Source organism: Leucopleurus acutus, assembly GCF_964270905.1.
Source record: "Leucopleurus acutus genome assembly, chromosome: 10".
In the NCBI taxonomy this organism is placed as follows: Eukaryota; Metazoa; Chordata; class Mammalia; order Artiodactyla; family Delphinidae; genus Leucopleurus; species Leucopleurus acutus.
The window spans coordinates 49,645,280-49,659,076 of record NC_139153.1 but is presented as its reverse complement, the minus strand read 5'-3'; the positions used below and the strand labels follow the sequence as shown (position 1 = coordinate 49,659,076).

At 37.5% G+C, this 13,797-nt stretch overlaps 1 protein-coding gene across 3 annotated transcripts in view; it reads left to right on the top strand.

Moving 5' to 3' along the window:
* Positions 1–13,797, top strand: part of LRRFIP2 (LRR binding FLII interacting protein 2) — a 118,450-nt gene that overhangs the window by 60,711 nt on the left and 43,942 nt on the right. Inside the window, exons 14-18 of one of the 3 annotated variants that reach the window (XM_082848467.1) lie at positions 832–900; positions 3,257–3,346; positions 9,192–9,236; positions 10,645–10,761; positions 13,547–13,618. In XM_082848467.1, the coding sequence (XP_082704593.1) occupies positions 832–900; positions 3,257–3,346; positions 9,192–9,236; positions 10,645–10,761; positions 13,547–13,618 (393 nt within the window). The remainder of the gene's footprint in view (positions 1–831; positions 901–3,256; positions 3,347–9,191; positions 9,237–10,644; positions 10,762–13,546; positions 13,619–13,797) is intronic. The other 2 variants (XM_082848465.1, XM_082848466.1) reach the window with 2 other exon arrangements.

Genomic DNA, 13,797 nt, shown 5'->3' with positions numbered 1-13,797 from the left:
TGTTTTCACATAAGGAGGAAGTTTACTGTTAACCCACCGGGTAATAAAATTCCACTTGGCAGTTCTTGGGCCTGGTAGCATTTTTAGTGTCCCAACTGTGATGGTCCCTTGCAAACAAAGTTATGGTAATATTTTCAGTCAAGTGTAGAATCTTGTCCGTGTGTGCTGGCTAAATGCTCTTTCATTTGCAAGGGGGCTCAGAGGTATTATCCCAGTGATGCCAGAATGGTTTCTTAGTGATGTCAGAATGGAGGCAACCTACATATATTGAAGATGAGTCTTCCACTGCTGGTGAAAGAGGAAGAAAACTGTGTGGTGATATTAGAAATATCTCCACCTGCTGCATAGGAATGAATAAAGGACAGTAAGAATCATCATTTCAGTGTCCTTGCCGGTAGGAAATTCTGTCTTTGACTTATATTATTTCACTTAAGAAGATTCTTTTATTTTCTCTCCCAAACTAAAACATTAAATGTATTTATTGACTCCTGATAGGACCCCAAAGAGCCTAGAGGTTTAAAAAGCATGAAGTCCCTGGCTGGTTTTGGCCAGTAGAGTCATACCCCCCACTTTTCGTTCATTTAACTTAAATAAAAGATGAAGTACTATTTTATTCTTTGTGCTTTTTGGAAATATCTTTTGGTTTTTAATGATCGTTCATTATGCCTTGAAACAGCTTTTTGGTTTAATGGTGCACAATATATGGTGCTAATTATTATGCTCATGGAGAGTGTTTGTGTGCTTCCCAAAGCCTTACCTCATGTGCCTTCAGTCAGGGAAGACCTGTAGTGAAATTGCATCTTTTTCATTATCTGCTTTTAATATCTATAGTTTATCGACGATGACACTGCAAGCATTGCTTCTTCTGGTCGTGCCAGCCGTGGGCGAAGGGAGAGTGTGGTGAGCGTGATTTGCATGCAAACACATACGATGAGTTTTAAAATTGCAACACTGTGTGATCATGTGAAATCTGTTGGAAAATGAAATTTGCACTTGACAAAATGAGTGTTTTCTTCAAATTCAGTTTATATGAATAATTTGCCTTCAGAAATGTATTCCTGAGAATACATTTTCTTAGTGGGCTATGTAAGCTTTCGTAGTGACACCTCTTATGTGCTAGTCATTGTGTACTTGACAGATTTTCACTTTTAATTTTTTGTTGCTATTTTATGCACGTGCATGTACGTGCACAATTCACCAAAACCGAAAAATTTCTCAAGCAAAATTAATGCCTCCACATTGTTTAAAACTCATTACTATGGATTAGAAATCATGCTGCCATTAATTAGTTGTTTTCTTCGCTGTGTATTTAAATTTAACCATAGTTTATACATCTTTTAAGGCCCATGAATACTTTGAGTTGCTGATGGCAAAATTTAAAAATTTTGGTCTTAGAATTCAACTAGAGTTACAATTATAGAGGTAACAAATAGCTATGTTAGAATACAAATTATATAATTTCAGGTTATTCTTTTGATGAAGCAAGAAATTTTACAGAGGGCTGATGACATTTTTGCTATACTTAAAAATTGATTCAAAAATTACATTGGTGAGGATGGTGTGTCAGCTTAGAGCTAAAACAAAAGAGCCCAATAAGTAAGAGGCTATAATTCCTTTAAGAAAATAGAAGGCCATTTAATACAAGTCATGTTTTGTGAAAGATTGTAAACACAAAGTTTTCATAGAAAAGGGGAACAGCAAGAGTTTGTGAGCTTTGTTGCCAGAAATCCAGTGATCTAATTAAGACAGTTGTGGTCCATTGGCAAGCCAGTTAATGCTCATACTCAGAGCTGCAGGAGAAACAACAGTCCATGACACCTGAAAGTACCCCAGAAAGTGATGGAGTGGAAAGGGCAGGGGCTCTGAAATGATGATGCCTGGGCTTGAACCATTCCTCCAACCTGTTAGTTGTGTTAATGGCAATTTCTTTATTTGTACAATGGGCATGTAATGACTATCTTTGTAGGTAGGCTTAATATTATGGATTAAATGAATTACTATATAGAAAATAGCTATCAAAATTCTGAGATAGTGGGTACCGTTATATTATTATATGTAAATCTAAGTTGTATTATTGTGAACAAGAATACTATTGCTTGATTATCTCAGCTCTTAGCAAAACTTCATATTTGTAAGCCTTAAGGAAGGCATCTCTGTGGATGGGCTTCCAGATTCCTTTCTGGAAGAGAAGAGTTTTTGAGCAAGGGAATCAGACAGAGCTGAGGTAAAGAACAGCTGATGAGTGAGGTAAAAAATATTCATTATTTATTAATTCAACAAATGTGTATGGAGGGAGTACCTGTTATATGTGAGGGACCATGTTAAGTGCTGGGAATAATGTGGTAAGCCACATAGACCAGATTTCTGACTTCATGGAGCTTATATCCTGGTGAAAGAAATAGAAAATAAACTGATAAAGATAGGAACAAAAAAGAGAAAGTAAACCCGGGGACTGTGAAGAGAAAAAGCAGGTGATATTATAGAAGACATTGAGTGGTGTGTGTGTGTGTGTGTGTGCGCGCGTGTGTGTGCGTGTGTGTGCGCGTGCGTGTGTGGCAGAGAGAGACAGAGAGAGAGAGATCACCCTTGGATGGGGTGATCAGAGAAGGCTTCTCCGAGGGAGTTGACCTTTGAGCTGAGAGTTGAACTGCTTGAAGAGCTGCTTGAAGAGCTGGGAGGAGAGCTTCCTAGGCCAGTGCCAACGACGAAGGTGGGAAGACACTGGGTATGTTTGGGGAACCAGAAAGAGGCCAATGTAGTTTGTTCATTATTTTGTTCTACAGTTCTCGGTCCTGAGGAATATGAAAAAGAGGAAACTGTGGAAATTGGTAAAAGGCACAGTAAATATTCTGCAGATAGTTCCACATTCAGGATATATGTGCTTAACAGAGCTGATAGCTATAATGCATTATACATTTGTGAAATATAGTAGAGGCTTTAGGTAAATGCTATCCTAGAATCCCTCATGGTGAGGGTGACGCTGGTTCTCAGGCAGTACATGGATGACCTCTATAGCATAGGACTCTAGCTAAGATGAATAAGAGCTTATTTTAGGGAGCTGTGATGTCATTTAGGAACCCTTTACATTTCTTTGTCACCTTCTTGAGTAGGTAAGTCACAGCAGTTTCCTCATTTCATTTCATGATACTTTATCACACACCAAAAAAAAAAATTTCCCCCATATGCCAATGTTCTTATCTTTTTCTTCTCTCTCTTCTTAACTTTTAAAGCATCTCATTTTTTTCCTGACTGAAAGGTTTCTGCAGCTGATTATTTTAGTCGCTCCAATCGTAGGGGGAGCGTGGTCTCCGACATGGATGATGTCAGCATCCCAGATCTGACCAGCGTGAGTGCAGCGCATGGGGATTCACTGTCTCAGGCTTGTGACTAACAGCTAACAAAATAGCTATTTTTAAATGAGGCACTTAATTTACTGCCTAGGAAATATTTATTTCAGCACACTAGCATAAAATACAGTTATTTGTTTTGTTTTGAAATGTATATATTGATATGTTCCAATTTTTTACAACATTTTTCCTGTGGAAATTTTCCCCCATAGAACCCATCAGCAGCTCCAACAATTATCAATATTTTGCCAATTTTGTTTCATCTATTTCTTCCCCTTTCCCTCCTTTTTTTCCTGAAGTACTTTAAAGCAAATCCCATACATCGTGCCATTTCCCAATAAATAGTTCAGTATGCGTCTCTAGTTGAGAACTTTTTTCTTTATTTACTGTGCCATTATCATACCTAATGAAATGAAAAATAATAACTCCTTAAAACCATCTAATACCTAGCCCATATTTAGATATTCCTGATCAGTCTTAAAATTTTTTTTCCCTTTTCATTTTGGAGAATCTATAAATTTTTAGGTAAACTTTGAAGGTTGAACAATAAAATATCCTACTTAGCAAAGAGTCACTAACTTATAGTAACTGGGAAGAATCTGAATAGATTTTGAACATTTGGATTATGGCATTGTTTTGAAGAAATGCCTATCTATTGCTTTCACATTCATTGGGAACTGAATTTAGGAAAGACTGTCCAGTAGAAATGCCTTGAGGCATTTACCTTAATGAAGGAACCTAGACCAGCAGATGTCTACCTGCCTGATGTATGTAACAGCCTGATTTTCTGTCTGTGACGTCTCTCCGTAACTGGCATTAGTGTTGTTTGCCCTTGGACCAACGCTGTCCTAATTATCAAGCGCTTTGAAGCAGATGAGTCAGGGTTTCTTAACAAAAAATTAGACAGTTTTTTAATGAAGAGAGAATTATTTATATTTAGCATGTCACCAATTGTATTTAAATAGCTATTTCTGAATGACTAATCCTAGAAAACAATTTTGAGTGCTGTCCTTAAGTATTCCAGATTGTTGGCGCTCGAAGCTGGCTGGCTGAGCAACAGTCCCATCTTGACCTTGGTCACATCAACAGTCTCTCTGCACACAAAGTTAGAAGACTGGCTCCCAAGTCCTTCCATTGAAATATTGCCCATTTTATTAATTTGCTTAGTAACCTGTTTTTTCATAGATATAAACAATTTAATTTATTGTATACACCTTTTCTCATAAAAACTTTGAACTCTTTTAGCATCTAATGTGATGTCTGAATTACTGGCTATGTCCTCCTTACATTTACTTCTTGGCAATTTATTTTAGTAACTACACAGGAGTGAAAAGGTTGACAGTTTTTTTTTAGTCTTCCACTGCCTCTACTAATTAAATAAAACTCTTTTCTTTTGCCAGGTAGTTATTTTGATCTGTCTACATATTTAAATAAAAAGTATACATATTTAAGGTATATAGCATGATGATTTGATATACATGTATATAGGCTGTGTATATGTGTATCGAGTCATGCTGTATACCTTGTAACATAAGCACAAGCTTCTCTAGAGCAGTGGTTGGCAAGTCTGGCCAGCCCCGTTATTTTATAGCCTACCAGCCAAAGTTTTCTTTGTTTTTTAATGGTTATCTAAGTACCTATATAATATCCTTAATTTTACCTCTTGGCAAAGCCTAAAATATATGTTGGACCCCTCTCTAGAGCAAAAAAAATTTGGAATAAAATACATCTTTGTTTCTAAACAACTCTTTCAAATGATGATATTAAAATGTGTTCATGGGGCTTCCCTGGTGGCACAGTGGTTAAGAGTCTGCCTGCCAGTGCAGGGGACACGGGTTTGAGCCCTGGTCCGGGAAGATCCCACATGCCACGGAGCAACTAAGCCCGTGCGCCACAACTACTGAGCCTGCGCTCTAGAGCCCGCGAGCCACAGCTACTGAAGCCCGCGCACCTAGAGCCCATGCTGTGCATCAAGAGAAGCCACCGCAATGAGAAGCCCGCGCACCGCAACAAAGAGTAGCCCCCACCCACCACAGCTAGGGAAAGCCCGTGCATAGCAACGAAGACCCAACACAGCCAAAAAAAAAAAAAAAAATGTGTTCACAACTAGAATTCTGTTTCCACTCAAAAAGGTTCAAATTGTATTTTACCATTCTAGTAGGATAAAATTATCTGTCAAAGTAGCCATTTGCTGAAATGAAGGTCAAAGGGCCTCTTAATCAGAGAATAAGAAATATCTTTCTTTTAAGAAGAAACCAAGGGTTTCAAAGATTTGACAAGATATGTATTCTAAGAAATATTTCTCGTGTACTAATTTCAACAAATAAGGAGTGTAGATTTAAAGAGAAACAATCTATTCTCTGATGTCAAGAGCAAAGCATTTTCAGATTTCCCAGACATAAATAAGGCAAAGGCATTTATCACTGAAATATGGAAAAGATGATATTTAAGACTTTGTTTACGAGTTGATAATTTGAAATTCTTAAAAGAAGCAATAAAGTTTGCCATCATGTGCTCTTCTTTGTGCATTAATACGAATATGAAATATTATTGATACAAGCTAACTTTCCATTTCCAGCTATCAAGGGAACCCTTTTCTTGATTGGAAAATTACCAATTTAATTATTTAGGAGTGTAATGGCATAATATTTACTTGAAAGTTTTTGAGAATAGTAGGCTGTAGTCAGTATTCATGAGCAAGTCCTGAGGGCTTTACTAAGGAAAAAAGCCTTGCTTTCTGTTTTGTTGTTGTTGTTTTATATTTTAGTCTACCATTTTGTTTAGCCACTTTTTTTTAAAGCAATTTGATGACTTATTTTCCGTATTTTTCTCTATCTCAGTTTACTTTGCTTGTTTTACAAAAGTGTGACTATATAGTACATATAGCCTTTGTTTTCTGGTTTTTCATATTATTGCATATTTATTTTTTCCATGTTATTCATATATAACTATTTTTTAAAATCAGCTGTAGTCACCATGTTTTACATTAGATCCTCAGACCTTATTGATCTTCTAGCTGAAAGTTCGTACCCTTTTACCAACATTTCCCTCTTTTATACCTTAGTATATTAAACATGATTATATCTTATTCCACTTAAGAGCCTTTTGAGGATCTGGCAGACTCTTTTGGTCATCATTTTGAACACTAGCTTGTCGTTGCAATGCAGCTATGTAGACCTCCCAGGGCTTTTAGAATACCAGGTTTCCACTAGCTTTTCGTCTAAACGGAAGGCTGCATATAATGCAGCACAAGCCTGCAAAGTGAGCACTGAAGAGTCTCTGGCCAAGTCCCTGCAGCGGGGCGGCTCTAGGCATTTTTGCTACCTCCACAGTCCCTGAAATTTGGCACATGATCAGCTTGGGCAGGTGCTGCAGTTGGGATCTGTCAGGAGATAGCGAAAGCAACAGAATCAGTCCTGCAGTGGACTGGGTCAGCGATGCAGCCTCTGAAATGTAAGATTATTCTCAGGTGACTGTCTATTAAAAACTGGGTGGGTTTGGGGGTCATTTGTGTGAGAGTGGGATAAGAGACAGGGTTTCAAATGGACCTGGAAGAATGTTTCTGAATGCTGCTTGTTTTTCTCTTTAACTCATTAGTAGAAGAGAGTTGGAAGATACTCTAAAGAAAATAAGTCTGTTTATTTAGATATGATATTTCTTTCACTCTGAGGAATAACACATTAAATATTAGGCAATATATTTTACTAGTATAGATGTGAGGAAGATAATTCCTTTCTATGGCAATAACTGCCAATATTGAAAACTATTGTCATCTCCTGTTTTAAAACATTTCATATGTGGTTTAAAGAAGTCAAAATGAACTAAAATCAGTTCCTTTTTTTTAAGAGTATTACAGTAAGAAGTAGCAAAAAGAATTTGAAGTCTGAGATAGTATTTATGTTCTGATTTGGTACTTATAATAAAAGGTGTTTACTGAGACAGAAAATGAACACAAATAAATGTGGGTAATAAAAGAAAACAGAAAAAACTGTCAAATATGAGGAAGTTAGAGTGAAGTGATCTGAACTGAGCCAGAAATAATGACATTTTGTGTTTTAATAATTAACTAAGGAAGGTTTTCAAATCTCTTCTCTAGATTGGGCTGGGAAGGTTGGTCTAGGAGTTGGAGTCTGGGTATATTTTCATTTAGTTAAATTTTTCTGTGACTTTTTTCCCCCAGTGGTAATTTGGACAGTATATACAGGTAAATAATATGAAAAATTCACAGAACTGAGGTCTGGATTCAGCTCTGACATTTAGCAGTTATGCATGCTTCAACACGGTCTTTCACCTCTGAATTTCTCTTTCCTCAGCTATAAAATCAGGGTTTTAGACTAAACCTTTAAGGTACTTCCCTTCTTGAAACGCCAACTAAAACAACCGTAAGGCCTATCTGCAGAAGATAGGATAACTCAATTATGGTATGTCCAGATAATAGGGTACTATGCAGCTGTTAAAATAAATGAGGTAAGTCTATAAGTACATATGGTATATAATTCATTTATTCGTTCATCCAAGAAATTTTGAGTCCTGTATGCCAGGTGCTATTCTTTTTATTTATTTATTTATTTATTTATTTTTGGCTGTGTTGGGTCTTTATTGCTGCGCGTGGGCTTTCTTTATTTGCGGTGAGCGGGGACTACTCTTCGTTGCGGTGCACATGCTTCTCATTGTGGTGGCTTCTCTTGTTGCAGAGCACAGGCTCTAGGCACACAGCTTTCAGTAGTTTTGGCTCGCAGGCTCTAGAGCGCAGGCTCAGTAGTTGTGGCACACCGGCTTAGTTGCTCCATGGCATGTGGGATCTTCCCGGACCAGGGCTCGAACCCCCGTCCCCTGCATTGGCAGGCGGATTCTTAACCACTGTACCACCAGGGAAGCCCCAGGTGCTATTCTTGGTGTTAGGAATACAGAAAAGAACATACAAACATAGAGCTTACATTAAAGAGAGAGAGATCAGATAATTAATAAATAAGTTTATTTATTAATAAATAAGTTAATAAATATCATGGGGTCAGGGAGTGATAAATGCCATGAAGAAAAATAAAGTACTTTCTCTGATCTCTGAAACATGGTAAGGGGAAAAAGAAGATATGGAATGTATTTGGGACACTACTGTTAGAATTTTTTTTGTTTTTTTTGTTTTGTTTTTTTGTTTTTTAATGTGTTAGAATTTTTTAAAGACTGGGTGTAGGTTGCCCTTGAAGATCTGGGTATGGTGTACCTCTAGAGAGAGGCTTACTTTGCATACCCTTTGTGCTGTTTTTTTCTCTTTTTTTGGATACGTGAGCGTGTATTACTTAAAAAGCAAAAACAAAAACCAGGCAACCAATTTCCTTAGTGCTGTGGGGAAATTTGTTTGATGATATATTTTACATGCTCTAGCCCAATCTGAACGTTTTTGTCTAAGTATGCTAGTCTTAATCTGTGTGTCCTGTGTCAGTAATGCTAAGATAGTGAAGTTTTTTGGCTTTTGGTTTTATCAGAATTTTCTTTTTGATGTATACACTTTTTTGTGTGTGTGCGTTAACTTTTACAATGATAAAATTTAACATATAGTTTTCTTTAATATGTTTCAAGTACCATGAAAAGAAAATCTGTGTAAAAGTTCTAAATTTTTTCATAAGGACAGCTTGCTTACTCCATGTCTTCCTTAGATAAGAATTAAAGTTCTTAACATCTTGTTTTATGTGTCCCAACTTTTATTTCAGTTTTAGTATGTTTGCTTTTAGGTTCTAAATATCGATTGGACTTGGAGAACTCAAATGAGGTCACTTCTTTTTTTTCCCCATAAAAAAATCAAAATGCTAAGCATCTTTTCTGATTTTTATCTCTGTTCTTTTCTAGTTGGATGAAAAATCTGACAAACAATATGCTGAAAATTACACAAGGGTGAGTATCTAAATTTCTAAGGAAATTAAGTTCTCAAGGTCAATAACTTACTGTCTACTACTATTTTATTCTTGATTTTACAACAGTTTAACTGATGGAGCTACTCTTCCTCTCTTCATCTACTTCCTGTCCTTGACCCCCGGATTCCTCTGTGGTTGAATCATGTGAAGCACTGGGAAGAGAAAAGACACTGCATTTTATTTCCTTGAATGTCACCTCTTAAACTTTTGGCTGCTCTTTTGATTTTCATTCCTCTAGAATTTAATCCTTAGAAGAAGCCATTAAACACTGAAAATGAAGAAGTGTCTTTAGGAATGGTGGTGACAAACTCTGAGGGTTTTGTTTTTTTCCTATTATAGATAAATTATTCTTTGAAGTACAATAAAATAACTCCTTTCTAGGAGTTGCTTTGTGTTTAAAAAATCTCTAATTTTCTTCTAGAAATATTTTTAGAAAGTCATCTTAGGGAAATTATCAGGATTAATTTTGTGCTATGCCCCCAAAAGGTGTACCAGTTCTATCCAGCAGAAATACAGTGAAAGCCACAAATGTAAACCACATATGTAAGTTTAAATTTTCTAGCAGCCACACTAAAATAGTAAAAAGAAACAGATAAAATTAATACAAATAATATATTTTATTTAACCCAAATGTCCAAAATATTTAAACATAATCAATATGAAAACTTATTAATGAAATATTTTACATTCTTTTTTCTACACTAAGCCTTCAAAATCTGGTGTGTATTTTACACCTAAAAAAAAATTCTCAGTTTGGACTAACCACATTCCAAGTGCTCAGTCACTGCATGTGGCTAGTTGGCTGCTGTATTGAATAGCACAAATCCCTGCCGTTTATTACTCCAGTAGCATGATGTCGCATTTAAACTCATTGTGGGAAGAGCAGTCTAAATTCATAGTGATACACGGTATTGTTGCTGTCAGCTGCAAATAGTATCTCCAACTTTATCAGCAAAGTATTAGGAAAAGAAAAGATTCTAAAGAAGCAGCTTCAGGAACTAAACAGGAGGACTGCTAACTAGCATACCAAGTATAACATTCTAAAACTGTTTAAAATCAAGCAGATGTACTCACCCCAGTGCTGTTTACAATACAGCAAAGATAAACTTAGAAAACAGACAACTCTCACACGAACCATTTCCTTCTTAGTTATTATGAATTCTAGATTCCAGTAAAGCGAGCGAACGCAGTTGTGCTTAGTATGCCTGGGCCCGTCTCTGGGTACCCTCTCCCCAGAGCCAATCTAAATTGCCTGTGGATTGCATTCGGTAACTTCTTGTCACACTGTGTTAGATCTCTCCCCACCACCCTGGCCCACTTTTAGTTTCCACAGCAAATATATTTTTAAAGAACCAAGACTCAAAAGTGCCATATTTCTTTTTCTCTAGCCTTCATCTCGAAATTCTGCCTCAGCAACAACCCCTCTAAGTGGAAACTCATCCAGACGAGGAAGCGGGGACACGAGCAGCTTAATAGATCCAGACACCTCATTAAGTGAATTGCGGGTAAACCGCGATTTTTGGTTTGCTTTTTATAAACAATTTTTTGGCTTCTTTGTAGTCTAGTGGAACTATTTAACATTTAATGTGTCTTGGTAGGAAGAAAAAAGTATGGTATGAGTTCTTTAAAAAAAATTGTTAGTGCAGTTCAAGAATGTGACTAGGGTCTGAAGGGAAGGAGATTAGTTAATTCTTCCCTTCTCTTTCCTGAACATTTGATGATATTGGAATGACTTCTGCTAATTTACAAATGCCAAAAAATCTTTCTAATGTATATAAAAGCAATTCTCTCAAATAATTGGCCATATTTTAAATGGAAAATATGTGGATGTACAAGGAACCAGATTTGGGGAATTATTCGTCTTTTGAGCCGTTATGGTGTTATTTGGCTGCCTGAGTACAGTTATCTCTCAGTGTTTCATGATAAGACAAGTATAATAATATTTGGGATGACAGAAATACCTGAGTAATGTAAGCTCATTTAAACCATTAGTTGAGTCTCCATTCTTATTAATAACCCTTTCAAAATGTATTTGAATGTCTATTTGCTGAACATGTTCTTTTTGAGGAACGAGGGAAGGGCAGTAATAAAAATTGCATTTATTCATTCATTCAACGTTGTTGAGCACTTGGCCCCACAGAGTCAGGCAGTAAAGCACACTTTGGACTTAAAGAGTTCGCTGTTTCATAGGGAAGACAAATGGATATAAACCAGTAAAACCAGGTGGTGTGATGCCATGGTAGTAGTAAGAATAGGGCTGTTAAGGGAATTCAGAGAAGCATCATCTAAATTAGACTAGAAGAAGAGATTTTAAAAAAGGCTTTTCGGTGGAGACAGGGGGTGAAGGAAGAATAAAAATTAACCAGGCAAAGAAGCTGAAGGGTGAAGGCTTTCTCAGATAGTTAAATTCAGAGACCCACAAGATTATCTGTATAGCAAAGTTGCCAGAGGGTAGGATGAGAAGTGAGGATTCGTAGTGGGTGAGAGAGAAGGCTGGAGAAGTAGTGATGGGCCATATCACAAAGCACCTTGTGTGGCAGGAATTCAGGTTTACCCTGACAACTAGGGGATATTAAATAGCGGAGCAGTACTATCTGATTTGCATTCCTAAAGATTGACCACAGACTGGAAGAAGCATTGGAGGCAAGGAGAAGAGTTACCCTGTGGTTGAACAATGGGGGTGAGATGAGCAAGTCAAAACTGTGATGGGAGAAAATGTAGGCAACTTGCTCTGAAGAGAGTATTGGAGAATGGAAGTTGTTTGGTCAGTACAGAGAGAGGAAGTTAAGAGGTTTTTGTGTTCTTTTAAAGGCAGCATTAGTTGTTGTTTTCATTGATTGGATTGAGCCAGTAGAGAGAGACTATGAAGGTTAAGGAAGGAGAAGGGGTAGCTGACTGAGAAAGTGCCTGAGTGGGTGAGAGGAGTGTCCAGGAATCAGATGGATGGAAGGTGGCCGCCCCTTCCCACTGACACAGTAGAGGAGGAGGGAGGGACCGGTGGGGACTGAGTAAGATTGTGGGCGGGGTAGGAGCAGGAGTCTGGCTTGTGAAATGGGCAGCTCGTAAAAGTGGGCTGAAGGTTAGGAGAGAGTGAGGATTGGAACAGCGGCAGCGGCACTGCAGAAGGAGGCCCAGGTCAGCCTGGCTCTGACTGTGAAGGGGTCAGTGTTATTGAACTCTTCCTAAGTACCAGGCATAAGCACAAGGGTGCAACGTTGAATAAGCTTAACTCTTGCCTTTAGGTGCTATTTTCTAGTGGGACAAAAGGATGGGGCATTCCAGCCTCAGACTGAGCTTGTGCTCGCTGTTTACTTGTATTTCTTCTTTGAGAGAACAACCTCCTTGAAGGAAATGAGATTTTTGTATCCTAGCGTTTGGCTCCTAATAGGCACTTGATAAATGTCTGTCGAATGAACGAATGAATAAAAGACAAAACTACCAAGGAGGGAATGAAAGGGGCAGGGGAAATATAATATAGAAACTCTGTGTAATGGGCCTTTGATAATTGATCCTGCCTGTAATTGTACAGTTATGTTCAGGACCCTGTAGCAATTATTTCCCCCCTAAATCAACCATCCAGAATAGACCTCATGTAGCAAGGTCAGGTACAAGGGAAACAATATTTTCCATTTAAAATTTGGCCTGCTTCACTTTTCTTATAAGGATTATGGTAACATTTGGAGCAAAGGCTTTTCTCATCATTTAAATGATGTCCTCAGGATAGACTCTCTCATTTGACACTGTGTTTAAAATATTTGTTTAATACCCCTCCCTTTACCTATCTTTCCCCCAAATTAATTGTGGTCAGTAACCAAGTCATTGAAAGACAACTTTGTTCATCTCTAGTTTTACATTTTTTAAAACTTCTGCATGACTCAGTAGAATCTTCAGCTTATAATTAATTTACTACATATTTTACTAGCTATCGGTGGAGTGTTATGCTAAAAATTATTTGAATGATTGATACAGTTTTTTAAATTGTATGTTAAAAAATGTTATAACTTATATAGCTTTTGTACACAGCCCCAGCCCCATTTGCTAATGTTTTTTCCACAGGAGTTAATGTCAAGGAAGTATTTGATATGTTAGAATGATTACTCCAGGCCTTCCCCAGCCCCACCATCACTTGCCTGTTTGCCCCTTTTAGCAGTTTGCAGTGGCAGTTACGTTTGTGTACCTCAGTTTCTCTGCTTTTAGTCTGGAATATGCAAAAGTAATTCACATTTTCATCTGAATCCTTTGAGACTTTGTGTGTGGTTTTATGCAATGGTTCATTCCTATGTCCTGCAGGATATCTATGACCTTAAGGACCAGATACAGGATGTAGAAGGGAGATACATGCAGGGGCTTAAGGAACTAAAGGTATCAGGGCCCATTTTGCAGCCCAAGCATGTTCTCTGTACGCAGAAGTGTTGGTAATGGTGGTTTCACAAATTCTATTAACCCCACTGCACATAGCTTTACTAACAGTGTTTGTCTTTCAAGCATGTGCTTAACCTGCAATGCATAGGAAAGGCGAACTTCCAATCTCTGCTTATGTT